At 50.6% G+C, this 27,763-nt stretch overlaps 1 protein-coding gene and 1 long non-coding RNA gene across 4 annotated transcripts; one reads left to right on the forward strand and one right to left on the reverse strand.

The window, feature by feature from the left end:
• Positions 1-9,950: 9,950 nt before the first annotated feature.
• LOC309827773 (serpin B6-like) lies at positions 9,951-22,537 on the reverse strand. Of its 3 annotated transcripts, none has more exons than XM_082662583.1 (7): positions 22,463-22,537; positions 16,407-16,581; positions 14,336-14,485; positions 13,489-13,606; positions 12,193-12,335; positions 10,692-10,847; positions 9,951-10,479 (listed from the first exon to the last, which is right to left on the reverse strand). In XM_082662583.1, exons 2-7 carry the CDS (start codon positions 16,569-16,571, stop codon positions 10,075-10,077), a joined length of 1,137 nt encoding a protein of 378 aa, XP_082518709.1. In that variant the 5' UTR covers positions 16,572-16,581; positions 22,463-22,537; the 3' UTR covers positions 9,951-10,074. The 3 variants fall into 3 exon arrangements, with proteins under 3 accessions (XP_082518709.1, XP_082518707.1, XP_082518708.1); XM_082662581.1 differs by lacking the exon at positions 22,463-22,537 and adding an exon at positions 22,192-22,321; XM_082662582.1 differs by lacking the exon at positions 22,463-22,537 and adding an exon at positions 21,975-22,165.
• LOC309827775 lies at positions 22,428-27,461 on the forward strand. Its single transcript, XR_014297244.1, has 3 exons — positions 22,428-22,540; positions 26,806-26,894; positions 27,294-27,461. It is a non-coding gene; the product is annotated as an uncharacterized lncRNA (long non-coding RNA).
• The last annotated feature ends 302 nt before the right edge of the window (positions 27,462-27,763 follow it).

Consider the following 27,763-nt stretch of genomic DNA (forward strand, 5'->3'; position numbering starts at 1 on the left):
GCAGGGAATCAAGGTCTTGCTTCACGCCGCCACTCACTGCTGCCTCTGCGAGACCAGGCCGGTTAGCATCCGCCCACTAGATACCAGTTGCACTTCCCTGAATTATGACAACCAAAAATGACTCCGGAGATCGCCACTTGCCTTCAAGGGGGGAGAGTGGCCCCCAGGTGAGACCCAGTGTAGCAGACTTATTCAGGCCAGGAGAGCTTGATAGCAGGAGACAGAGAGAGAGAGAGAGAAAAACAAGCCTTTGGGATTGAATCTACCACGGCCCAGGGAATACAGGAGAGAGCATGAATAAAAATGAAAATGTTTCACCAGCAATTTTACAGAAGTTCTCCAGACCCGACTGTGAGTACGTGTCAAGTCAGAACGAGAATTTAGGTTGTTCCTGTATCCCACCCTCCCTGATCCCACACCAGCCCAGAGACTACGTGCTCCAGCGAGCCGGAAGGAAGCCCGACTGGGATCCACGGATGCACTTCAGGGGGGAGTGCACACTCCCCATATTATTGTTATTATTAATTATATTCCATATTAATTACATATATCATATCGATCATATATTAACTATATTAACGTTGTACAGATGGCAATGTCCCAGGACACTTTCACCAGATCGTCAAAGAAACCTGAAACAGGAAGACGCTAAGGACCACTTCCCTAAAGTAGGGCCCACTACCTCCTTTGTCCATAAGGTCACGTAACCCTTCAGAGCAATGAGATGTAGCCCCAAATAATTCCAGAAGACGTAAGGCCCCGTTTGTGTTGTGTTCTTCTTTCACTATTGCACAATCACACACAAAAAATGACCCAGTTTTCAAAAAGTTCACTTGGACAGCTGCATTTCACTTTTAAGTACCCTTTTAGCCAAAGTTTAAAATAAAACAAGGTTGAAATCCTTGGCCTTTTTGTGAAACAGAATTGTACTCTTACCTTCCTTATCAGAGATGCAATTTTGCTATATAATACATTGAGGTTCTGGTCCAGAGAAAGTAACTTGTGACTTGATTTCTCCCGTGACACTGGGAAATGCCCTGTCCTCCACAGCTCAGTTTTCCACCCAAGGCTGCCCTTTCTTCATCACCACGGTGCCCCTCCTGCCACCTGCAGGCCCCACTGGCTTTCATGAGCTGGTGTGAAAGTGTGATAAGATCAGCCCTATGAAATCACAGGAAAAAACATACCTGGTTCTTCCTGTGTGGTGGGTACACACCTCTGGGCCATCTGGGCAGACTTGTCTCCGTTTGTTCCCAGGAAGACCATGGCCAGGGGGGAGGAGAGACTCAGGGGCAGGGAAAACAGGTTTCCTGAGTTGTCCTCTCTACCCAGCATTCTTCAGAAACTGACGGCACTCGCCTGCCACACAGGCACGTCAGTGACCCTGAGGACCAGCAGGAAAGGTCTGGAGCCATGCTCTGCTGTGGTCGCCTGGCCATCAGTACCCCTGCCAGTGGACGCGGGGCGTGGCCAGCAGAATAAGGGCCCCTCAAAGATGTCCACATCCTGACCCCGCAAACCTGTGACTGGGTCACCTTACGTGGCAAGAGGGGCTTTGCGGATGTGGTCAAGGATCTGGAGAGCGGGAGATGGTCCTGCACTGTCTGGGGGGCTTGACACAGTCACGGAGTCCTTATGAGAGAGAAGCGGGAGGGTCAGAGGCAGAGAAGGAGACGTGAGGACAGAAGGAAAGGTCAGAGTGACGTGAGTAAATCAAGCAGCCTCTAAAAGCCAGAAAAGGCAAGGAAACGGGTTCTCGTCCCCTGGAGCCCCCAGAAGGAGGCTGCTCTGACTGTCTGAGCTCCAGGATTGTAAGATAATACACTTTGGTGGTTTTCAGCCAGGAAGTTTGCAGTAATTTGTTACAGGAAACTAATACACCTGTTCATTCACAAGCAGCCAATCCTAGCTGCCTGGGTTCATGACTGGTGACCCTGGGCAACAGGACACCTGTGGACAGGAGACCCCCTTGCCTTTACAGCACTCCTCTGTGCCGGCGCCGTACATGCTCATCTCTTGGACCCCTATAAGCACACACTGGGGGCGGTGCAGGGGTGACCCTGCTTTAGCTACGGGGAGATGTCAGTAATGAACCTGCCATGTGATTCCAGAGCCCAAACCATGACATAAAACCCGCGAGTGGCTGGCTCGCCTTCACTTTGGTGTCTGGGTTATCATCATCAACAGTGTTCTACAAATAAAGAATATCGCTCTCTGCAGATAAAAACTACATTTTGATCCCCATGTCATCAGCTGGGCAGATTTCACCAAACCTGGAAGGTAGGTTTGAGCCAGTCCAACGTAAAATGGGGCTACAAGGAAAAGATAAACCTTACTTTGAATCTGGGGGACCCCGTAGAGACATACGTTTTTTGCTCGAGGGGCTGAAACTGGGCTGGGTGGCCTCCGGGGGCGCCTGGCAGGGATGACAAAAGCCAAGCTTGAATCTGCAACCCTGGGGAGGGCGCTTCCTCTAGAGGTGCTGATCGGGGTCCGGCCGCCGGCACTCTCCTGGCAGCTCTGATGCATGCGCCCAGGTAAGAAGCAAAGGACCCATCTGTATGTACCCTGGAGAATAGGAAAAGGGGAGAAGTTGCCCCGAAAGAAGCTTTGTTACTAACTCAAAAGTTATTACAGTTTACTCTTGGTTATTATAAGCTTAGCAAATTACTATAAGTCCAACACTAATGTTTATTTCCATTAACCTTACTTAATAAGAGTAAGGTGTTTTTTTGACTGGGCTACAACTCGATAAAATATTGAATTTCATCAACGCCCTCCTGTTTCCGTGAGTCTCCTTGCTTTTGAGGGCATTTTGGGAAATGAAGAGACAAATCACCCATAATCCCATAAACCTACAAGCTGTTTTTCTCTATTATTTTATCCTTTTTTATATGCAGAGACATATTTTTAGCTCATAGTTTTAAAGCCAGGTAAGAAATATATGTTCCCGCTTGGGAATTTAGAAGATAAGCAAAACAAAGTTACTGGAAACTTCACCCAGAGATAAGGATCATCATACACAGATTCATTTATTTTTTATTTTTTTAGATTGTGGTAAAATACACATAACAAAATTTATCACCTTAACCATTGAAAGTATACAGTTTGAGACACTGTAGCATTAAGTACATTCCCAGTGTTGTGCAACCATCACCTCCAACCTCTCCAGAAGTCTTTCCATCCTGCAAAACTTACAATCTGTCCTCATTAAAAACTAACTCCCGGGACTTCTCTGGTGGCGCAGTGGTTGAAAGTCCGCCTGCCAATGCAGGGGACACGGGTTCGTGCCCCGGTCCGGGAAGATCCCACATGCCGCGGAGCAGCTAAGCCCACATGCCACAACTACTGAGCCTATGCTCTAGAGTCCACATGCCACAACTACTGAGCCCACGTGCCACAACTACTGAAGTCCACGCGCCTAGAGCCCGTGCTCTGCAGCAAGAGAAGCCACTGCAATGAGAAGCCCGCGCACCACAACGAAGAGTAGCCCCCGCTCGCCGCAACTAGAGAAAGCCTGCACGCAGCACCCAGGACCCAATGCAGCCAAAAATAAATAAATAAATTTATTTAAAAAAAAAAAAAACTTACTCCCCATTTCCCTTTCCCCAGCCCCTGGAAACCAGCCTCGACTTTCCGTCTCTGGATTTGACTACTCTACATACTAACATAGGTGGAATCACACAGTGTTTGTCCTTTGTGACCGGCTTAGTTCACTGAGCATCATGTCCTCAAGGTTCATCCACGTTACAGCCGGTGTCAGATTCACCTTCCTTTTCTTAAGGCTGAATGAGTTTCCATTGTATGTGTAGACTCCATTTTGTTTACCCATTCATCGTTTGAAGGACACATGGGTTGCTTCCACCTCTTGGCTCTTGCAACTAATGCTGCTATGAACACGGGTGCACAGATATCTCTTTTACTTTTTTTTTTTTTTTTTTTTTTTGTGGTACGCGGGCCTCTCACTGTTGTGGCCCCTCTCGTTGCAGAGCACAGGCTCCGGACGCGCAGGCTCAGCGGCCATGGCTCACGGGACCAGCCACTCTGCGGCATGTGGGATCTTCCCGGACCGGGGCAGAAACCCACGTCCCCTGCATCGGCAGGCGGATTCTCAACCACTGCGCCACCAGGGAAGCCCCAGATATCTCTTTAAGACCCTGCTTTTAATTCTTCTGGGAACATGCCCAGAAGTGGAATTGTGGCTCACATGGTACTTCTGTGTTTAATGTTTTGAGGAACTGCCCTACTGTTATAGATTCGTTTTCATAAGCAGATGGATCGTCATCTGATCTTTCTTCTAGTTTCCCCGTGGACAGCAAGGCGCTTGGCACTGCAGTTTTGGAACTGCTCCTTTAAGCCTGGGGAGGGCCTTCTGCATCTCTGGGGGCAGCATGGGAGGAGAGCAGAGCTGGACAGGTACTACTGGGGGCTGGGGCACAACTGTTTCAACCAGAGCATCTCCGCTGTTCAATGTTTTATTTTAAGCTTCCTCCTAAAATAGTTTGAGAGGGAGTGTCTCACATTAGAAAAATAAAGTGTAAAGGCCACTCTCTAAATATATAACAGCAGCCCAAACCAGTGCAAATTGTTTTAAGTTTTACAAAAGTGTGTGTAAATGTCAACCAAGAGAGCACAATGGCGGCACTGTTTGCACGGCTGCGCCCGCCAGTAATCAGTCAGCTCCTCGGTGTCCTCGGGTCACTAAGCCTCTCTGGAGCCCCTGGCTGCTCGGGGTGAGCGGGGCCTGTACGGGGTTGGGGAGAGGGTGTTGCAGCAACTGGAAGGCTGGCCTGAGGGCCCTGGGAACTCCCACCTCACCTTACACTGGAAGATACTTCAGGAAATAAAGGGCTGGGGCCAGAGAGGCAGAGTCAAACTGGAAGCACTGGGCCCACCAGCTGTGTGACAGCAACTAAAGAGACCCAAAGAGGGAGAGGATTCAGCAAAATAGAGATGACAGAGACACAAACAGAACGTGCATTGACCTACCTGAGCGTGAGCGCCTTGCCACCTGGATGAGGCAGGCACAGACCTGGGCCGGTGTGTGCGTGCGTGTGCCCGTGTGTGTGCATATGTGCGCGTACATGTGAGATCGTCCTGTCCAACAGGTAAGGGGCTGAGCTGCAAGATCCCGTCCATCTCAGCTTCACGTTTTAACTGCTGTCAGTCCCTCGCGGTTGCCCACGTCTGGTCTCTCCTTGCCTTGCAGTTGTCCCAGGGTTACTTGAGATGCTGCCTCCCGGGCTTAAGTCCTAAACATTTCCGCCCAATAAAACATAACTCTCGACTTTTAGGTTGTGCGTATTTTTTCAGTTGACACACTTACCTGTGGAATCTAAAAAAGGACACAAACTTAGTTACAAAAGAGAAACAGACTCACAGACGTAGAATACAAACTTATGGGGAAGTTTGAATAAAGAGCACACGCAGAACTCTCCTTATATGTTTAAGGGGAAGAAAATGAAAGCTAGATGCCATAGGTCCTGACCTGGAGCTCAGACCCCCGGTGGGGCCAGGTAGGTGAGTGCAAGCTGCCAGGGAGCCAGCACTCTGCGTCTTCTGGCCTGGGGTGGCCAGAAGGGAGTCTGCATGGTTTCCTGCAAGAGATGTGCTGACACCAACGCGGCCCTTTGATCTGCCACCTGGAAGGCCAGGCAGAGTTTAATCCAAGTTGGAGGTGAGCACTTTGGAGTTTTAGGAAGAGCAGCTGCGAGCCTGTCTGCAGACCAGTGCTGGAGCCTAGGGACCGCGGGCTGCAGGGAGAAGGGTGCAAATAAAGAACAGGGAGCTTGCTCCCCACCAAGTCTACAAGGGTTAAATCGTCAGACACTGCACCCCTGGCCGACCCAGCACCGTGCACCCTGAGAGGGGCTCAGGGGGAAAGCGGGGTGGGCACTCTGTGCTTTGGAAAACTGGCCCCCTAGATAGACACATACCTCAGGAAGAATTGTAACGACCCCAGATTCCTGCATCTTCCCACACAGAGAAAAGCACTAAAATCATTAGCTCGAAATATCTGTTCTTCGTGACTTTCACCAAGATGTGTGCTTGCTGCATGCATTCCCTGTAGCCAAAAATTGTTTAGAAAACATCTCTTCCCCTCCCTCTTCAGAAAAATTCCCTCGAAGCTTCTGAGAGGCAGTCTCCCAAGCTACAGTCCTCAGCAAGGTCCCTGAATGGAACTAAACACTAATAACAGATTATCAGAAAGAGAAAGTAAGAAAACAGTCCCATTTACAATTGCATCATAAAGAATAAAATACCTAGGAATAAATGTCACCAAAGAGGTGAAAGACCTGTCCACTGAAAACTATAACTGATGAAAGAAACTGCAGAAGATACATAAATGAAAACACATTCCATGCTCATGGATTGGAAGAATTAATATGGTTAAAATGTCCACACTACCCACAGCAATCTAGAGATTCAATGCAATCCCTGTCAAAATCCCAATGGCACTTTTTCCCAGAAAAAGAACAAACAATCCTAAATTTGTATGGAACCACGAAAGACACTGAATAGCCAAACAAATCCTGAGGAAGAAAAGAGCCGGAGTCATCACACTTTCTGATTTCAAGCTATATTACAAAGCTGTGGTAATCAAAACTGTATAACATTGGCATAAAAGCAGACACATAGATCAATGGACAGAATAGAGAGCCCAGGAATAAACCCACAGATATATGGTTCCCTTACAACAAAGGAGCCAAGAATATACAATAGGGAAAGGATAGTCTCTTTAATAAATGGTGTTGGGGAAACTAGACCACTACCTTACACCATACCCAGAAATTAACTTAAAATGGATTAAAGGCTTGAACCTAAGACCTGAAATTATAAAACTCCTAGAAGAAAACATAGGTGGTAAGCTCCTTGACATTGGTCTTGGCAATGATTTTTTGGAACTGACACCAAAAGCAAAGGCAACAAAAGCCAAAAATAAACAAGTGGGACTATATCAAACTAAAAAGTTTCCATACAGCAAAAGAAACCACCAGAAAAACGAAAAGACAACCTATGGAATGGAAGAAAAATATTTGAAAATCACATATTTCATAAGGGGTTAATATTCAAAATGTATGAAGAACTTACACAACTCAATTGCAAAATAATAATAATAATACAAACAGTCTGATTAAAAAATGGGCAGAGGATCTCAATAGACATTTTTCCAAAGAAGACACACAGATGGTCAATAGGTATCTGGAAAGGTGCTCAGCATCACGGATCATCAGGGAACGCAAATCAAAACCACAGGGAGATAGCACCCCACACCTTTAGAATGGCTATTATCAAAAAGACAAGAAATAACAAGTATTGGCAAGGATATAGGGAAAGGGGAATCATTGAGCACTGTTGGTGGGAATGTAAGTTGGTGCAGCCACTATAGAAAACAGTATGGAGGTTCCTCAAAAAAATTAAAAATAGAACTACCATATGACCCAGCAATTCCACTTCTGGGTATTTATCTGAAGGAAAGGAAATTACTGCCAAAAAGATACCTGCACCCCTATCTTCACTGCAGCATTTTTTATAATAGCCAAGACATGGAAACAAGATGGATGAATGGATAAAGAAAATGTGGTACATATACAATAGAATATTACTTAGCCGTGAAAAGAAGGAAATCCCGCTATTTCTAACAAGACAGGCTTTGAGAGCATTATGCTAAGTGAAGTAAATTAGACAGAGAAAGACAAATACTGTGTGACCTCACTTACGTGTGGAATCTAAAATAACAAAAACAAAGAAAGAACACCAAGCTCCTGGATACACAGATTGGCGGTTACTGGAAGTGGGGAAGGGGTGCAGCAAAGTGGGTGGATGGGGTTTAAAAGTACATCTCTCAATGGCCATCATCGAAGTCTATAAGGAATAAACGCTGGAGAGGGTGTGGAGAAAGGGAACCCTCCTGCCCTGTTGGTGGGAGTGTAAATTGGTGCAGCCACTATGGAGAACAGTGTGAAGTTTCCTCAAAAAGTTGTTTAATTTTTTTTGCAGCTTTTCTACTCACCCGGGACCCAAGAGGATTTTGGCTCAGTGCTCGCGATGGTCCCAACGGCCCGATGCTCAGTCCTGTCACTGTGGACAGGCCTTTTGAAACCCCAGTGAGGGAGTCCAGCTGGGCACAGACCCCAGAGCCCTCTGCAGGGGCACCCAAACCCCAGCTCCTGTGCCCGCCCTTCCCGGGACTCCCCAACCCCTCCCTGTTCCCCGTCCCCACCTGGCAGGGATGCCCTAGGCAAGTCCTGGGGCCCCGGCCCCGTGCTGCCCACTAGTCAGTGTGAGATTAGGGTCATCTTGCGCACAAGCCCCCCTTCTCCATCCCCTTCCACCCAGGCTCTGGTGTCCAGCCACTGCCTACAGGCCCTGGGCCTCCACGAATCCCCTGCCTGGACCCCTCTGTGACCGTGGTCCTGTGGCCCCTCTGAAAGGCCAGATGTGGAGCTGTCAGTACTGGCCTGAGACCTTGGCTCTACCTCTTGGCCAGCTGCAAGAATTTGTTCAAGTTACTTGACGCCCCCTGGACCTCAGACCCCCCCGGGCTTACTCCTTGCTGAGGATTAAGTAAAATCATCAATGCTAAGCAGATGCTCAGTAAACATTTGTGAAGGGGTGAGACCAGCTCTTTCCCAGACTTAAATCCCGGGAGGATTTTATTCTCTAGGTCCTTACAAGAAACATTGCACAACGTAATGGAACTGTCTTCTGGTGGAATTTCATAAAAGACGTGGGAGCATTATTCAGGCAGCTGTGCCTTTTACTAAAATCATACGTTGGGGGATAACTTTTCAAAGGCCATTTGACCGACAGACAAAGTGGAACAACTCAGCGGGACCCAAGAGCCCCTTCGAGCAGCAGCACATGGTTTATTCCACGTGTGTTAGGACTTCACCTGGCAGAGGTCTACCTGTATTATAGGTCTGCGACAGACGGGACCACTGCGTTCGTTTTCACAACTTCCTGCTGATGGGCCCGAGGGTTCTCATCCAGGGAAAGGAAGGACAGATGCCTCGATACCTGGATGGTCAGACCACTGCGCTACACGCCGCAGGTACAAACAGAGCTGTGCGGGGCAGGGAGATGGCGCTGACGACACGGCCCTTCCCCTTCTCACACATCCCACTCAAAATGGCAACGTCTCCTCAGTCTGTCTCTCCCCACGGCTAAGTCGCTGGCTTGGGCTCAACAGGGAAAGCAGACTGGAGGCAGAATGAAATATGCATCGCATCGTTATGTTAGCGGGAGCCCAGCTCCTAATGATGGCAGTCAGGGCAGCGGAGGAGGCCTGGTGGCTGGCCTGGAACACGGCACAGCTCTCCACCTGAACCACAGCGTCAGCTGAGAGCCGGGATCGCGTCTCCAGCAGGTAACACAAGTGGCCGCAGAAACTTTAGCCCCCTCTTTATCTCTAGTACTTGCAGCAGGATAGAAAGTCACCTGGCGTGTATCCGTAAAGCGGTCTTAAACTCTTCCGCTACTGTGAACAGGACTTGTCTGCTCGTCTCTGGCCCCTGGTGGCAATTAAGCATTTTCAGGGAAAGTGGGTGGCTGTGCATCTGAAGAGGTCTGTGACCGCAGACCCCTCGAAGTGCAGACACAGCGGGAAATGGGACTGACTTCTCACGGGTCTGGGTCACTGGCTCTCCCCACCTCTATGCTGGTTTCTGGAGGGCTCACAACAGCGGGGTTCTTGGAACAGAACCCCGCTGAGGGTCTCTGCAGCCTGCTCCCCGTGGCTGCCGCAGCCTCTGCTTCCCTCTGTTCTCTCGCAAACAGGGGCCCCTGAGCAGAGGAGGGAGGAAGCACCTGCGCTCCCTGAGGGCCTGGACGTGGAGGGCGAGGGGCGCCCCTCAGAGCAGGGGCACTTGCCGGGCGTGACCGCCCTCCCCCGAATGGCAATGCAGGTCCTAGGGGGCACGGGACATGCGAACACACAGACACAGGCCTTCTCGATCAGCCCCTTTATTTCTGGACTGTCGCCAAGGCCACTTTGGGTCGCAGGCGCGTCACGGAGCACCCGGGAAAGCGGGCCGGCAGGACCCAGCGGGGCTGCCCGCGGCCGCCGCCTCCTCACGGGCAGCTGAGCCGGCCGCAGAACAGAAGCCCGCGGGTCTTGCTGTGCTGGATAAAGAAGAGGAAAGGGTGGTCGGCACAGAACCTGGGGGTGATCCTGGCGCAGCGCAGCATCAGGACTGCGGCGGTGGCGGCGGCCGCCTCCGTGCCCTGCTCGTCGACCTCCACAAAGGCCTTGTGCACGACCCGGGACAGGCACAGGTTGCTCTGGGCCGACATCGCGGAGAAGTCGGCCCTGGCGCCCTCGAAGGCGTCGGTGACGCCCAGGGCGCGGAGCACGCCCTCCAGGTCGTAGCTCTCCCGCAGCTTAAACCTGGGCAGGGATACCTCCACCTCCTCCTCATCCAGCAGGTCCGGCCTCGTCCACTCGACGAATTTCTCATAAGTGAGTTCCTTTTCCACCTAGAAGAGGTGAGTAGAAGGGCTTCGGGTCCAGAGCAACGCTCAGTGGGACCGTCTGCCGTGGCCCACACGCACCGCACCGTGGGTTCGAGGGGGCGGCCAGGGGAGCTGTGCTGGCTGCAGAAAGGGTTCCTGCTGGGAGGTGGGGAGCCTGCCGGGCGGGGATTCAGACGGGACCCCCTTCCCCCACGGCGCGGTTACCGCTTAGTTACCGTTTTCAAATCGGTGCTTTCATCGGGAAGCATGATGATCATACTGAGCTCGCTGCCGACGTAGGGAAGCACGAGAATCTTCGTGGATATCTCTTCGATGTAGGTCATCTTAAAGCTGGATTTCTTAAACATCATTTGCACAGGCTTCTCCACATCCTGTAAAGGAATGGATAAACAAGAAGTTGAAACAAGACACTGGACGAGTCAGCAGAGCCGGCCCCTCTGGGCCCCAGGAACACTTTGGTGGCTTCCAGACACCACACCAGTCCCCTCCCTCTTGCCAGCTCACCTTCACTGCTTCCGCCTCCAAACCCTGGGGCACCCAGGGCTCAGGCCTCGTGCTGCTTTTCTGCCGGTGATCTCAGTCCCGTGACTTTAAACAGAATTCCCACATTTATATTCCTGGCCGGGACCTCCCCCCGATACTCCAGAGGCATAAATTTTACTGCCTACTCAACACGTGCATCTGGACATAACAGAAACCTCCAGTGTCACCTCTCACGCTGGCTCCTCGTGTTCCCCTCCACGGCTGCTCCATCTATAATTTTCCCCATCTCGGCTGATGGCAACACCATTCATCCCGGGGTCAAAAACCCTGGAGTGTCCTTGGCCCCCGTCCTTCACACTCACATCTGACTCATTACAAACCGCGCTGGCTCCACTTTTTTTTTTTTTTTTTTTTTGCGGTATGCGGGCCTCTCACCGCTGCGGCCCCTCCCGCCGCGGAGCACAGGCTCCGGATGCGCAGGCTCAGCGGCCATGGCTCACGGGCCCAGCCGCTCTGCGGCATGTGGGATCCTCCCGGACCGGGGCACGAACCCATGTCCCCTGCATCGGCAGGCGGACTCTCAACCACTGCGCCACCAGGGAAGCCCTGGCTCCACCTTTAAGACACAAAGCTTGTGCTTCCCACCCCCGCTGCTGTCAGCCCAGCCCTGGTCATCGTGACAACTCCCAAGTGACCTCTCTGGTCCTGCATTTGCACAGGGGCTAGAGGGGTCCCGGGAGATCGGTGCCACAGCTCTCTGTGAGAGCTCAGAGGAGGGGTACAGAAACCGGGCTGGGGGCACTGCTAGGGGGGCTTCCAGACGCCGCTGGAGAGGAAAGGGGGATATACAGGTACTGACAGAATGAAGACAGAGACATGGGTAGGATCCAGGGCCACAAAGAGCTTCACATGCCATAGTCTGGAGTTTGAACTTGATCTCAAAAGTTCTGGGAAGCCAGGAAGACCCCTCAGCCTGAGAGCTACACCGTGGGATGTGCGATACAGACAGAATGCCCAGCGGCAGCATGGACCACGTTCGATGACACAGTGCGGGGGGCGGGCAGGGCGAGAAGAAGGCCCCAGGTTTGCTGGGAGACCGGATGCTGGGCTGCCTAAGGCCACACGAAGCACCAGTTACTTGAGGTCAGCCTTCTCGCACGTTCTATAAACCAATGTGAACACAGGGACTGTTTCCAAGAACCTCCTCTGTTAGTGCGAAATACCCATATTCACCTTGCTGACTTTGAACGGCCTTTCCTTGGTGTGCTGTTTGTTAAACTGATTCTCCCAGTTTCCTTTGAAGTAGATGGCGTTCACGAGAACCAGAGAAGTCATGGAGTCCACTGAACCTGGAGACAGCAGGTCTATAATGTTTCCTGAAAAGAAGAATTAAAGAACCAGTTAGCTAAAGGGCTTCCTGACGGAGGCATCGGGACGACATTCACTGGGCCGTCTTCTTGAGGGGTCAAGTGCACAGACCAAGGGGCTCGCCGTCCTCTAAACAACCATGTACAGGGAGACTGGCCCCTAAAACAAAGGCAGCGACAAAAGCTTTTAAAGCTCTGGTCAGAAAAACACCACCGGTTGAATAAAACATAAAAATGAACCAAGTAATATGTGCAGGATAATTCCCAGTGGGAGAGAAAGGAATGTTGGATGCCTGCGCTTCAGGGATTGTCCTGAAGGTGAGAGGCTGTAGCTTGTGTGGAGAACATTTAAATTAAGAGCCGCAGGTGGCTGAGGACTTAACCAAGTGTCCTGCAATGACACTTAGTCACCCGCAGAGCATAAGCGGTGATGGACAGGCAGGCAGCTTGAGACCCGCAACCAAATTTTTCTTTACACTATTTGTGAAGATAAAGATTATATTAACATTAACAACGACAACAACAAAATTAAAGTGAAGACTGTTATGGGGCTTCCCTGGTGGCACAGTGGTTGAGAGTCCGCCTGCCACGCAGGGGACACGGGTTCGTGCCTCGGTCTGGGAAGATCCCACATGCCGCGGAGCGGCTGGGCCCGTGAGCCATGGCCGCTGAGCCTGTGCATCCGGAGCCTGTGCTCCGCGGCGGGAGGGGCCACAACAGTGAGAGGCCCGCGTACTGCAAAAAAAAAAAAAAAAAAAAAAGATTGTTCTGGAAGAGGTGCACCAAACATTGATGAGGAGACGGAAAAAGCTAGAGAAAATAATTATACACTGATTGTATTTCAAAAGTAGATTTTTAAAGTTTACAGTTATTCAGAGAAAAAAAATCATTCCTGTTTACATTTGATGCTCTTGTGAAGGAACTGATAATAAGATTAATTAAAATACTATGAAAACATCTCCTGTACAGCACAGGGAACTCGACTGAATACTCTGTAATGGCCTATATGGGAAAAGAATCTAAAAGAGAGTGGATCTATGTATAGGTATAACTGATTCGCTTTGCTGTACACCTGAAACTACCACCACGCTGTAAATCAACTCTACTCCAATAAAATTAATTAGAAAATAGCAGGAAAGCAGAAATAACAACGTATCTTCACCTTCTGTCCTTTGGGCCACCCAGGTGTTTATGTGTTTCCTGGATTCCTCCGCAGCGCTGATAAAGTCCAGCTCTTCCATCTCCGCTTGGTAGAACTTGCGGCAGGCATCTTTGAAAGACTAGGAGACACAGAGCAACATAGTCGCGTGGCTACAAAAACAATCAACGCCAAGAGCCTACTTCCTCACCACCCCAAATCAGAACGTTGATAATTTTATGGTTTGCATAGGAATGTACAAATGAACGCGAGGAATTAACCTCAAATCCTTTCTCAGTCTTCAGCTCCATTTAATAATAAATACAAACTAAGAAAAGTCATGGTCTGGATGCCAAATAAATGCCATGGACGCCGCACCAGCGAGGTCAGGACGCTGGCACTGAGACGCAGCAACTGCAGGGCCACGGCCGTGCCCAGTGGGCTCCTACCGTGGTGAGGGCCACTGCTCCCTCGGTGTTTCGGAACCGCCGGCCGTGAACCAGGGCCCGTTGTCCCACAGTAACATGGGAAACCTGCACCCCATGCCACCACTTCCTCAGCGCTCGTGGTGAGGTGTTAAATCCACACCGTTCAGAAGGGCGCCACCTGCGGCTACGGGCACCTGAACTGCAGCCGGTGCCACTGGGGGACTGAATACTTCACTTCACCTGCACTGAATTAACGACACTGGGACATAAGTAGCTGCGTGTCCAGTGGCTGCCATCGCGGACGGCAGTGCGCGGGGTCCTGCGTCACCCCACCCGTGTGCGTCTCAGCCCACAGGCCCTCTGCTGCACCACAAGGTCCCCCCAGCCACCTCCCCGCCGCCTTGGTCTCTACCTTCTTAGTAAAAGCAGCGAGTATGACTTACTGGGAGGAAATCATAAGTCTTCTCTCCAAAGAGCCTGTTGGCGGTTCTGAGCAAGTACTGTGTGCCGGTCCTGTTAACTTCGGTGAGGAGGTTCTGGAAATCCTGGTGGACGTCTCCACCTCCGCTGCTGCTTCTGCTTAGAGAAAGTGCCTGAAATCAAAAACAGATAAAAATACACAACTTCCATGTGCCCTGACTACAGGAAATGGATACAACACTAAAGTCAGCCTAAGGGCCACACTGATCCTCACTGCAGCTTAAAACGAGATTCACCCAGTTAAAGACACAATGCTTCCTGGAAGCCACCCGGCCTCCCTCCCGCAGGGAGTCCGAGCAGTGACGGCAGGAGCAGAAATGCCCCTTTGCAAGCTCAGTTCCGTGCGCCCACTCCTGTGGTCTGTCTGCAGACAAGGCTGCCCGCCAGGCCTCCCGTCTCCGCACACACACGCCGCGTCCTCGGGTCTGGGCTGGCCCTGGGACATGCTCTGACCAGCAGAACACAGCAGAGGTGACTCTTCCAGGCCTGGGCCGAAAACGGCCCGGCAGCTCCACGTTCGCTGTCTCGTCCCCCAGCCCTCACGGTCTAGGAAAGTCCCCGCTACCCGCTGGGGGCGTCGCGGACAGCCCTGGGGAGCTGACACTGCTCGGGGAGAGCTCCTTGTGGGAGGACGGAGGTCCCAGCCAACAGCCAGCACCAGGGCCCTTCCTAGATCACGAGTGAGCCCAGCGGGCACCATGGGGCCAGGCCAGAGGCTGAAAAGCTACCGTCGTCATTCGCAGCCACTCAGCTGCGGGGCTGTTTCTTTTGCAGCCATAGAAGGTCCAGGCAGCTGTCCAGGCATGGTTCTCCTGTAACACAAAGCTAGAACGTGGGCGCTGGCTTTGGACCCAGCAGCTGGCCGAGGCTGGGAGGACAGTGCGGACACCACTGCCACCTGCAGCCGCGGGAAGGCTGGCCCTCTCCCCGGGGAATCGTAAGGAGATGCCCGGGAAGAATGCGGCGTCGGTAGCCGCCTGGGAAAGCGTGAGGGAAGAGAAAGACGAGCTGAAGAGGGAGCTATTTCTTTGTCAAGCAGAATTGAAGGAAATATTTGCAACCCAGGACTTGCTGGGTGGAAAGAGAGAATGCTTCTCCCTCCCAGCCTCTCCAGCCAGCAAATGATTCTGAAAGTAAGTGACGGCCTCAGGGCAAAGGTCAAACGCAAAGCACAGGCCTCGGGCAGGATCAGGACACTTGGTTAAACCTTGGAGATTGAGGCAGGGCCCCGAGAGCCTCTCAGCCAGACAACGGGCTTCAGGACATCGTCCCCCAGCCCAACGGAGCCCTGCCTCACGAGCTTGTGCCCGTGCCCCTGCTCAGGGAAGCAGAATTTAAGCTGCTGTTAGAGACCCACACGGTTCAGAAGCAGCCTGGATCCCAGACACCCAGCCTCCAGAGCTGTGAGGAAGGAAATGGCTCCTGCTTAGGCCACTCAGTGTGGGCCTCGTCAGCATGAGCACGCTGGCACCTCCCCACGGCGCAGGGTGATCCCTCCCTGTCTCTCCAGGGTGTGCCAGGAGTGGGGCGGCCTTTAGTTCACAGAGCTCTGCACCCAGGAGCCTCAACAGCCCTGTTCCTCCTGGACTTGGAGCCCAAGCCCGGCCCCAAGAAGGGATGAGACCCTGGGCCTTGGGCGGGCTGTGAATGCTGGGCGGGGCCAGAGGACACACTATGGCTGCCATCGGTGGCCGCAGGAGCTGGACCTTCATGCCCCGCGCAGCCTGCCTCGGGCTGGTCTGGGCTTCACTGCAGGACTGGCCTCGCCAGCCGGGCCTTGGCCAGCGCATCAGAGCAGAGGCTGGATGAGCACTTGCTCATTCAAGCGTGTCCTCCTGGAAGTCAGGTACTGAGCTGTCAGGAAGGCCCGGCCACCTGCCAAAGAGACATGGTGTGGGAGGCCCAGGGGACGGGGCAGCACAGAGGGGGTTATGTGTCAAGAGCAAGACCTTTGGGATTTGAAACACGGAGGACCAACTCAACTGAGAAAGTAACAGCATTTGCCATCGCCCGGAACTGGTTTCAGGTACGTACCTGGGACATCTGGGCCGCGGTGTCTCCCTTTGCCCCCATGAGGACCATGGCCAGGGCAGAGGAGATGCTGATGGGTGAGATAAACACATTTTGCGAGCTGTCTTCACCCAGATGTTTCAGAAGGGTCAAGGCAAACGTGCCGTTCGCTTCCAACAGAGCATCCATGGCGGCGAGTCTGAAACGATGGATTTAAAATCAGCGTCGCGTAAATCTAGGCTACGCGTCGGCCGTGTCTCACTCTGCTGTTAAAAGTTACCACTGACACTGGTTCAGCGAGCAAATAGGTACAGGCACAAAACTCGATGTCTCTTGCGGGGGCCCTCAGCATTATTTTGTGGGTTTCTAACACTTAGTGAACAGTGACGCTGATAGCACAGCGAGGGAGCGGGAGGGCCCCCATCCTGGGTACCTGCTGGGGGCGGGATCGGGGAAGGAGCTATTCGCCTTTGCTTTCATTTCTGTATTGTCTGGTGTGTTTAAGGGCCTATATGTATCATTTCATAATTTAGAAGTCATTCAAAATGATAATCCAACGACACAGTTACACAAGAAAAGATGGTTGAACGTTTCTGTAATGCGGGAGCAAGGCCCCCATTTAGGGTAACCTGAAGCCTTAAGGTAAAAGACAGATCACATCACATACAAAGAGGCACGAAAGCCTTAAAAACAAACACCTCTGACGTCCAGTTCTCCTTCTATGCGGCCTCAGCTTGTGCCAAGGCCCAAATCAAAGGCCCTGTCCCCAGGCCCTTGCTGCCCCCCAGGCCCAGGCCCTCCTTGCCCGGCTCTGGACGAGGGCACTTGGGGACTCACGCAAGAAGCACAGCCTCCAGCATCCCTGATGCAGTCAGACGTCACGACTCAGCCCCCCCCCCCAACACACACACACCGCACAGGTCATCCTCTGGCCTGGGGACAGGGCCACCAAGACGGCCAGTCTACCAGGAGACGCTGCAGCCCCAGGGCCCTCCATGAACTGAGGAAGGACAGGGTTGTAGGGCCCTGTGTGTGTTAGGTCTGCTGCAAGGTCACCTGGCCAAGGAGATGTCCCACGAGCCCCCTCCCCACCCATCCAGGACTCTATTTCGCCATCTGCACGCATTCCTCCCTCAGATGTCGAAGGAGTGTTGATTCAAACGGAAATGCCAACCTGAGAGACGCCATTAATACAGCACCCTGTCTCTGGTGACGTCCAGCAAACCTGTTTCAGGCTCTGACTTTTCTGTCACTGATCTCGAAAAGCACACCTGCCCTCATCGCCGCCACCCCCCCCCCCCAGGAAAGCACTGTCCTGGCCAGCCCACGGCATCTACTGGGGCCGCGGAGAAATCAGTGTACTTCTGTGTATTGTGTGAAGGGAACTGGAGGTGAAAGATCAATAGTTCTTCCACAGAAAGCAGCTTTGGTCTTAAACACTGAACTGGGAGAAACAAAGCAGGAGACTCAGAGGAAAAGGCACGGAGACCAGGCTCACAGTCCCAGCTCTGGTGCCCTGGGTCAGTTACCTGATTTCTGCTCCCTCCATGAGGAAGGGGATATACCAGATAATCTGTGTTCTGATGGGGTTGGGGCTGGCCACCCCAAAATACTGAAACAGGACTGAAGCTCTCTTGTGCCTTTTTAAGCTCACCTTGTTTGCCTCACCTGAGCTTATTAATAGACTCATGATCTTTTACAAACAAGGTATTTCAATGAGTCGATGTCTGTTTTCTTCTTGGTGCTCAAATCGTCACAGGTGGGGGCTAGTGGGCTTCTCTTTCATCTACTTTATTTTGAGATGTTGATCTCCAACACCCTCCCTTTACAGCAACAACAAGGTCTTACATCCATTTTGAATTTTTTTCCCAGTCCAAAGACACCAAGTGTCAGGCCCTCTCTTGGCTTCATGGAAAAGTTGTAAAGCACAAAACCGAACCCTTGACTCCTCAAGGAGCGCGTGAGTCTTGGTGCTGCTGCGGCGAAGCTGGGCAGATGCTTCCTCCCAAGCCCCTCACGCACCGCGCTGTGAAGGGGAGACAGCACGTCAACTTTTCCTCCACCACCCCGCCCCCGACTTTCCTCAAACACAGCTGAGCTCAGAGACGCCCACCCGGGCTGCAGTGGTCCCAGCCTCCTATTCGGTTGTACCGACGTGTGGATCCCACCGTCTGCCAGCCACGCCGTCCCCACGGTTCCATTGCGGACTCACTGCTCTTCAGCCTGAGCACTGCTGAGCCCCAGACACTCCTTTGGGCCCCATGTCTTCCTGCTTCACGGTTTACTCCCTTCTTTGATGAAGCGAATCGTCCAATAGCTTTCTAAGACAGAATACAGACACTTTGACTTCTCACATGTCTGAAAATGTCTTTATCCTCCCATCCCATATGATTGACGGCTTGGCAGCCAACATCGATGGGCCCCGTTCACTCATTTTGTCGTGCACTTGGTGGGCCCTTTCAATCTAGCAAATCAAGAAAATTTCCCTTCCTCTCTGGGAACTGAACTTTTTTTTTCCCCACTTTTTGGCCACACCGTGAGGTATGTGGGATCTTAGCTCCCCAACCAGGGATCGAACCTGGGCCCCCTGCATTGGAAGCGCAGAGTCTTAACCGCTGGACTGCCAGGGAAGTCCCTCTCTGGGAACTTTTAAGGCACTTGTCAGTTCCCTTGCAGACCGATTGTTCTCTTTTTCTGGGCCTCATGCCTGCACGAGTGGCAGGCACAGGTGATATCTGTCGGGCACTTGGGATCGCACGGCTGCTCTCTGCTCTCTGCGTGCAGTAGAGAGCTCTGCTCTCATCTACCCCCCTCTCTTGCATTTTCCATCACAATGACGTTTTGTTCCATTTTCTGGAAGATACTCATGATTTTCTCTTGCAATCTTTCTACTGATTTTTTCCAGTCTCAGCCATCGTATCTTTAATTCCTAAACACTCCTTGTTCTCTGCTGTTCCTTCTTTACTGCCTCCCCCCCACCCCCGCCAGTTCCCTGGAGAACGTCAATCACAGTCTGTGGTGTTGTCTTCTGCTCCCTGTATCGTCTCTCTTCTCCTGGGGTCTTCTGCTATTGTGCTGGTGTTTATATTATTTGGGTCTCTTTCATACACAGGCTTTCCACAAATGCTTGACAATCCTGGGATGTCAGTCATATTTAAGAGGGAAACACAAAACGAGGTTGGAAACTGCTCACATGGCAGGATGTGTGCGATAAAGGGGTCAGTAGCTTTTTTTTTACTGAGCAACCAGCAAATGGAGGAGCCCCCTGGTCTGGCTGCAGGCAGGGTAGGGGCTGGGGGGTTTCTACGGGACCCATAATCCCCTCCTCTCAGTCCAATGCCTGGGGGTCCCTGAGTTTGCGCATCAGATCCTGCAGGGGTGAGACCTGATCTCCTACTGGGCTCTGGGTAAGGCAGGGAGGGTGGCTGTCCGCTGCAGAGTAGATGGCCTGTGGGGGTCACATCAGTCTGTGGACACGCTTTCTACCCAGGCCCCATTTGCAACCCTGCACTCCACCCCTGCCTTTGCTGGCGCTCGGGCCCCAACGTTGAGCCTGTCCGCCCCTTCTGGTCTGTTTCCCCTCCTCGGCACTCAGCCCCTCCCCTGGTCACTCTCCTCCTCCAAAACCTCTGACCTCTCTTGTCCACTCTTTGTCTCCTCTCTCCCTTCTCTGTCCTTGTGTTTTTCATGCTTCACAAGGCCCCTTCATTGTCGTTTTAGCACGGTTTTATGAAAGGAAGATGCTAACCACATGGTCACAAACCCACAAACTATTTTTGTGAGCAAGAGAAAAACATGAAAAGCCATTTCTTCGCCCACTACCCGGTTCCTCTGTTAATTGTGAAATAAATGTCCAAACTCCGAGTCCCATTTATCAAGATCCTTCTTGTCTGTTTGATAATAACCTGCCACATAATCATAACCTGATTCTCATTATCACTTTGCGATAATATATAAATCCTTAACAATTAATCATAAAAAGATTAAAGAGGTCTTAATCCTAAAAAAGAAAGAAAAATAGGACCAAATTCAAACAGTTTACCACAAAGACACTCCAGATATCAAAGAAAATTATAGACAATCTAGTGGGGTTTTTATATGGAGGGATAGCTCTTCTCCATTCAATGCACATACCAGTAACAACGACACACATTCCACAGGATCACACAGCAAACACAACACCTATCAACAGCTTTCCAAGCTCCTACATTTTAGCTTCCGTAGATAAGACAGCCAAGAGTGTCCTTCATATACACACATGCACACACACACTTGCTAAATTCATCATCTATTTCAAAATTATTTACAGCTTCAATAACAATATACCTTTTAAAATATATTTAATCATGAACATAAAAACCAGCATTAAGGTTTCATTAATGAACTATGCCGTGTGTGTGTGTGTGTGTGTGTGTGTGTGTGTGTGTGTGTAAAACAAGTCTAACCAATCTACCTTTGGCACCATTTTTTCCCTGTGGCACCATCAGTAACCTTCGGCAGTTAATGTACATAATTGGTTTAATTCAACTGATCAAGTCTTAATAATTTTTTAAGGTGTCACTATTTAATTGTGCTTCTTGTCTTAGGATGCCTTAATTTCCTAGAGGATTTACTATTAAAGATAATGGAGACCTGGGCTCCTGCTTGGTCCCCACCTGGTCTCTGGGGCAGTGTGTGTGTGTGTGTGTGTGTGTGTGTGTGTGTGTGTGTGTGTGTGTGTGTGTGTGTGTGTGTGTGTGTGTGTGTGTGTGTGTGTTGCCTAATACATAAACGGGATGATTCCTTCCACTTTACAGGTTTACTGTGAGGCACAAGCGGGTATATTCAATAAACGGTGGTAGAACTACACGTTCCTTTCTTTCTGCTGATGTCCAGGCCTGATCTCAGGTCCAGCAAGCTTGTTAGTGTAAGGTGTGTGGCCTTCCCTGGGGTCTAACGACAAACACTGGGTGCGATGGAGGCCACTCTTTGTATAAACAGAAAAGAATGGTGATTCCATTCACTCTAATTTCACTCTATGGTTGCTGGCTGGAGCTACCCACAATAAGCTCAACTGTGACAAAATGCCGTGGATTGGAACTGGCCTCATATATTGCTTTTAAATACTCAGCTTACATGAGCAAGTATGACTAAAACTGTGGTCCTTCTCTGGGGTGGCCTAAAGCCGGGGATGCAGGCACTCACGAGCGGTGGGGAAGAGCCGGACACACCGAGAACCCTGAGAACCACAGCCCTTCCTGCTGATGCCGGGGCACATCTCTGAGCCTCGGCCACGCAGCCACAGGACCTCAGTCCAGAGGCTACTTTTCACACTCCCCCTCCCCACTCGGCCGTAAGGTACACCAGCTGGGCCTGGAGGGGCCGTGCCAACACTGACCCAGCTTCCCCCAGCACCCGCGTATTCCTGGCGGCATGTGAGGACTAATTTTCCATACTCTCTCCCTCAAAACTGAGCTTTATGGGGGGGGGGGGAAGGGGAAGAAAGCAACTGAAGAGCCGACCTCACCCAGCACGCGCAACCCCAGGTATGACTAAAACCTCTCCCCGGTGGTCCTCTTAGCCCTGAAGATGCCGAACCTTACCACACCGTACCTGCAGCGAGTTTAACAAACAACACACGTGCCAGGATCCGGAATGGTCCTCACTGAGGCCCCCGAAAGCGCCTGAGCGCCGGCCACCCGGTGGGCGGGAGACCGCTGGGCAGCCGGGCCGCCTGGGCAGCCACCCGGGCTTCTCTCGGGCCCCAGCCCCACCCACGCCCGGGCTCCCAACGCCCGGCGCCCTGCGGCGCCAGCCCGCGGGGGGTCACCTGTGCGCGCGGGGCCAGGAGTGGCCCCCGGGGAGGCTCGGCGCCGCCCCCATGCGAGCGTGCGCGAGACCGAGGGTCCTCTGCGTCCCGGGCGGCGGCGGCCGCCACACTCACCACGCCGTCACTTCCGCCGGATCCGAAAGGGAACCCCAGCTGGACCCGCGCCCCCGTCCACCCCTCCGGTCCTCAGCGGTCACGACCCGGCCGCCCGCCCGCCTCCCCGCCTCGCGCGCAGGCCCAACGCCAGGGCCCGAGCGCCCCGGACACTCACCGGGCGCGCGGCCGGAGCGGGCGGGGCGGCAGCGGAGGTGACAACGGCCCCGGGGTCCCCAAATACCGCGGCCAGGAGGTGGGGCCGCGCGGGAGGGGCGGGGCGGGGCCGCGCGGGAGGGGCGGGGCGGGGCCGCGCGGGGCGCCAGGGGTGCCAGGTGCGTCAGGTGCGCCGCCGAGTCCTTTCCGCTCCCAGGGTGGTGACTGCGTACCCGGGGCCGCCTGGGGCGTGGATGGAACGAAGGCCCGGCTCTCCGGAGGCTTTCAGTGGGGCGACCACGGTGTCGCTGTGTCTTAGTACAGAAAGGTGCCCCCCCCCGGCACGTGGGCTTGAGTCGCACAGCGCAGAGCAGAGCGCGCTCTTCCTGGGTGTGCAGAGGGCCCAGTTATCCGACCCGTGTGAATCGGACTCCAGGGAACCGACAGATTACACAAATGCTGTGGAATCCTGGTCTGCCACCTCGGAGCAGTCTTGGAGAACGGAAAGGGCTCGGGTGACTGCAGTGGGGAAAATGCTATCCTCGTCTTCAAAATGATAAGTTCAATTTTGTAAACCTCAGGTAGTTTAGTGCCTCTTCTGCCCTTAGCCTAAGCCAGGGGCTCTCAATATCGACACTGTATTTACCTCTGAGCCGGATAAGTCTTTGTTGCAGGAGGGCTGTCCTGGCCCCTCTACCCACTAGATGCCGGCAGCAAACCCTGCCATCCCTCCCCCAGAGTGACTGTTTTAATTTTATTTTTGGAGTAGTAAACATTGACGAAGGTTCGAGATATCTCGCTTCTACCCTTATCTTCTCCAGTCCTTTTCACCCCAAGTTTATTAGCTGAGCTTTATCCTTCCAGCTTATCTTCTTGCAGAAATAAGCAACATAAATATATTGTGACATGAGAAATAAAATTGAGTCACTATGTCACCGGGTTTTAAATGGAGCTGGAAGGCCATCACGGAGGTGGACTTATGCACGGCCTCGCCAGGTAGAATGACAAACCTTTGAACTGGGCGGAACCACAAAAGCTCCAAGGAGTCTGCAAGAACAACCTGCAACTTGTCACAGTAAGACCTTCCCCTCCCTCTAGTGATGGCCTTAGCGATCAGTCAGGGTCAGCCAAGACTAGCTACTGCCACCATCGGCAGCTGAAATTCTTAGTACGGCAACCTGCCTTCCGTGCCTTTAAAAGCCCCTGACTCCTTTTACTACTCCCAGTGTGACTCGGTTTGGGTTCCTACCCGAATCTGTGTGCCCCAAATTGCAATACTGTGATCTCAGATTATCACTTTTGGTTTGGTTCTTTCCTCCAAGGTTTCTTCAGTTTAAAAAAAAAAAAAGTATATGTATATATATTCCACTCCTTTCTTATCAAAAGGGTAGCATTCTGTCTCTCCATCTGTCCATCCGTTATCTGTCGATAGTTCTGCAACTTGCTTTTTTCACTTAACACTCAATTTTGGAGCTCTTTTTAATTTGGCACATAGAGATCATCCTTATTCTTTTTCAAGGCTGCACTGTATTTCATTGTGTGCCACTGATGGCCATTTGGGTTGTTTCCAGTCTTACGTCATTGCAAATAACGCTGCCATATAAAACCTAGTGCGGGGCTTCTCAAACTGTAATGCACGTGCAAACGGTCTGAGGGTGTTGTTGAAATGCAGCTTCCACTATTTACAATAGCCAGGACATGGAAGCAACCTAGGTGTCCATCGGCAGATGAATGGATAAAGAAGATGTGGCACATTTATACAATGGAATATTAGCCATAAAAAGAAACAAAATTGAGTTATTTGTAGATAATGATTGTAAGAGACTGTCATACAAAGCGAAGTGTGTCAGAAAGAGAAAACAAATACCGTATGCTAACACCTATATATGGAATCTAAAAAACAAATGGTTCTGAAGAACCTAGGGGCAGGACGGGAACAAAGACGCAGACCTACTAGAGAATGGACTTGAGGACACGGGGAGGGGGAAGGGTAAGCTGTGACAAAGCGAGAGAGTGGCATGGACACATATACGCTACCAAACGTAAAATAGATAGCTAGTGGGAAGCAGCCGCATAGCACAGGGAGATCAGCTCAGTGCTTTGTGACCACCTAGAGGGGTGGGATGGGGAGGGTGGGAGGGAGATGCAAGAGGGAGGAGATATGGGGACATATGTATATGTATAACTGATTCACTTTGTTATACAGCAGCAACTAACACAACAGTGTAAAGCAATTATACTCCAGTAAAGATGTTAAAAGAAAATGCAGCTTCCAGTTCACTAGATCCTGAGGTGCTGCATTTCTAACACGCTCTGTGGTAGCTGATGCTGCTGGGTCACAGACCACACGTTCAGTAGCAAGAACTTGGTGTGAATATTGTTTTGTATGATTCCTAGATTCTTAGGAATGGGATTCCTAGATCAGAAGTTAAATACAGATATATTTTTATTAGTTATTGTCAAATTGGAATTGTTAGGAATTGTTTCCTCTCACCAGCTATATCCGAGTGCTTCTTCACAGACTTACTAACAGTGATGCCTGGATATCTTCGGATTTTTACCAATCTGATAGGTCAGAAAAATATTGTCTCAGGTAGTTTAATTAGCATTTCCCTTACTGTGAGTGAGGTTGAACATCATATGCTTTTCATATGTTTAAAAGCCATTGCCTCTGTCTAATTTATTTTTTACCCTGTGACCTGCTCATGACTTCTGTTCGTTTTTAAACATTGTTTGGTCTTTTTCTTCTTGGTTCTTAAGTGCTCTTTATATATTAGCATAATTAGTCTTTGTGATATGTCACACATATTTTCTCCCAGCTTCTCATCTGTCTTCTGACATTGCTTCTGGTGATTTTAGCATATATCTTTTTTATGTAGTCAAATTTAATGATTTTTCCTTTATGGCCTATAGATTTTTGCATCATAATTAAAAGTCTTTCTCCAGATTATAGAGTTCACCAGTGTTTTCTTGCAGTATTTGTATGGTTTTTTTTTTGTTTTTCTGTTTATTTTTTTAAGGCTTTTTTTTTTTTTTTGGATGTTGCGGGTAGGAGTTTATTAATTAATTTATTTATTTTTGCTGTGTTGGGTCTTCGTTTCTGTGCGAGGGCTTTCTCTAGTTGCGGCGAGCGGGGGCCACTCTTCATCGCAGTGCACGGGCTTCTCACTGTCGCGGCCTCTCTTGTTGTGGAGCACAGGCTCCAGACACGCGGGCTCAGTAGTTGTGGCTCACGGGCCTAGTTGCTCCGCGGCATGTGGGATCTTCCCAGACCAGGGCACGAACCCGTGTCCCCTGCTTTAGCAGGCAGATTCTCAACCACAGCGCCACCAGGGAAGCCCCTGTTTTTCTGTTTTGTTTTGTTTTTTACATTTAGACTGCTGATCCATTTAGAGTTGATCCTGGTGTTTGGGAAATGTAGATCCAACTTTTACTCTTTCAAATGGCTTTCCGGTTGTTCCAACTCCATTTGTTACAAAGGCTGTATTTTCACTGATGATTTGACAGGCCACCTTTATTACACACCAAATAGCTGTCTGCACGTTTCTGGACCCATATCCTGTTTCTGTATATGCCTGGCTCTGAACGTTATATCCAGCCACATCTGTCACTCTTTCAACTACAGAGCTTTCCTGATGCGAGTCGCTACCTGGTGCGGGGCAGTCTCCTCATCGCTCCTCTCCTTCAGGGTTTTCCTGGCTTTCTCTGCTTCTTTATTTTCCCATATGAACTTGAGAGTCAACTTGTCTAACTCTAAAAAAAAAAAAAGTGTTGGTATATTTGTTAGAATCATACTGAATTTACCTGTGGTGAATTAACATTGCTTCCTGATTTAGCTATCCTCTCTGAAGGGGAGCAGAACATGCCACCCCAAAATGTGCCCCCCTGGCATGTGGATTATTTTGAGCAGAAGGCGACCAAGACCCAGCAGACTCAGGAAAACCTTTACCTCTCCCTTAACTGCCTAAAAGAATGTAGATAGGGGGCCTAGCCCAGAAAGAGAGCTGTGACCAGAGATAACTTTTCACCTGAAAGACTTACCTGCACAGCGGGGCAGACATCTGCTCTCCTTACGGTCCAGTGAATGCCCCCACGCCCCTCCCCGTGAAGCCCCGCCCCACCCCATTCCTTAGCTCAGGATGGCATATAAGCCTCAACTGCCTGCCTGTCTTTGGGTCTTATATTTTCATGGGACTCCCATATATGAAACTAAATTTGTCTTTCTTCTGTTAATCTATCTTATGTCAATTCAACTATTAGACCAGCCAAAGGACCCAGACAAGTAGAAGGGAAACTCTGACGGTCCCCTGCACAGCCGAGAACAGGCTCTGTCTGTTTGCTCAAATATATTTTTTTGTTTTTCAGGACTGTTGAAGGTTTCTTCAAAAAAGATTGGCACATTTATTATTTAGTTTATTCCTAGTTATTTTATCATCTTTCCGGTGATATTATAAGTAAGCACGTTTCTTCCATTATGTTTTACAGCTGGCTTCTGTTTGAATAGGAGAACATTGTTTTTATGTGTTAACTTTATAACTTGCTGCCTTACTGAATTTTCTTACTATTTGGATGAGTTTTTTTTTTTATTGATTCTTTTGAGTCCTTGAGTCCTACAGCTATATTATATCACCTGCAAATAGAGATAGTTGTATTTCTTCCTCCGATTTTCATGTCTCTGACTGTTTTCTCCTGTTTGATTGCAGTGGCTAATACCTCTGATAGAGTAAATTACTTAACCTATCTACATTTTAGTATGTTAATACCTAGAAAATAAAAAAATAAGCACAGGAAGCCAGCATGACTCCACAAAAGAACAAGCCATTCCTAACCTCATTTGCTTTTTCTAAAAATAGGTTTGGGCTTCCCTGGTGGAGCAGTGGTTGAGAGTCTGCCTGCCGATGCAGGGGACGCGGGTTCATGCCCCACTCCGGGAGGATCCCACGTGCTGCGGAACGGCTGGGCCCGTGAGCCATGGCCGCTGAGCCTGCGCGTCCGGAGTCTGTGTTCCGCAGTGGGAGAGACCGCAGGGTGAGAGGCCCGCATACCGCAAAAAGATAAAAAATAAAAAAAATTAAAAATAAATAAAAATAGGTTTACTTGGCAGGGAGACCTAGGCAGGGGTTCTGTAGACCAGTATTCTCTACCACCCTGTCTGGATTCAAATTAGGTTGGAGAACTGTTTCCAAATTATGTAGGCTAATAATTCTAGGCTCAGTATCCTTCTAGAAAGATTTCTCTTAGCATAAAGTTGTCGAATGCATATTTATCACATTTTCATAACTTAATATCTTAACAGGCTTTTAATGAAAAACAGAATCAAACC

This window comes from Grampus griseus, assembly GCF_964374135.1.
Source record: "Grampus griseus genome assembly, chromosome: 10".
NCBI lineage: Eukaryota > Metazoa > Chordata > Mammalia > Artiodactyla > Delphinidae > Grampus > Grampus griseus.

Excerpts from the sequence above, each read along its gene's own strand:
- LOC309827773 (XM_082662581.1), bottom strand. The coding sequence starts at position 22,244 with ATGGGGGCGGCGCCGAGCCTCCCCGGGGGCCACTCCTGGCCCCGCGCG. Across the intron at positions 16,582-22,191 it reads TCCTGGCCCCGCGCGCACAG|ACTCGCCGCCATGGATGCTC; the intron begins GTGACCCCCCGC and ends CCATCGTTTCAG. Across the intron at positions 10,848-12,192 it reads GGCCGTTCAAAGTCAGCAAG|GATGTGGAGAAGCCTGTGCA; the intron begins GTGAATATGGGT and ends ATTCCTTTACAG.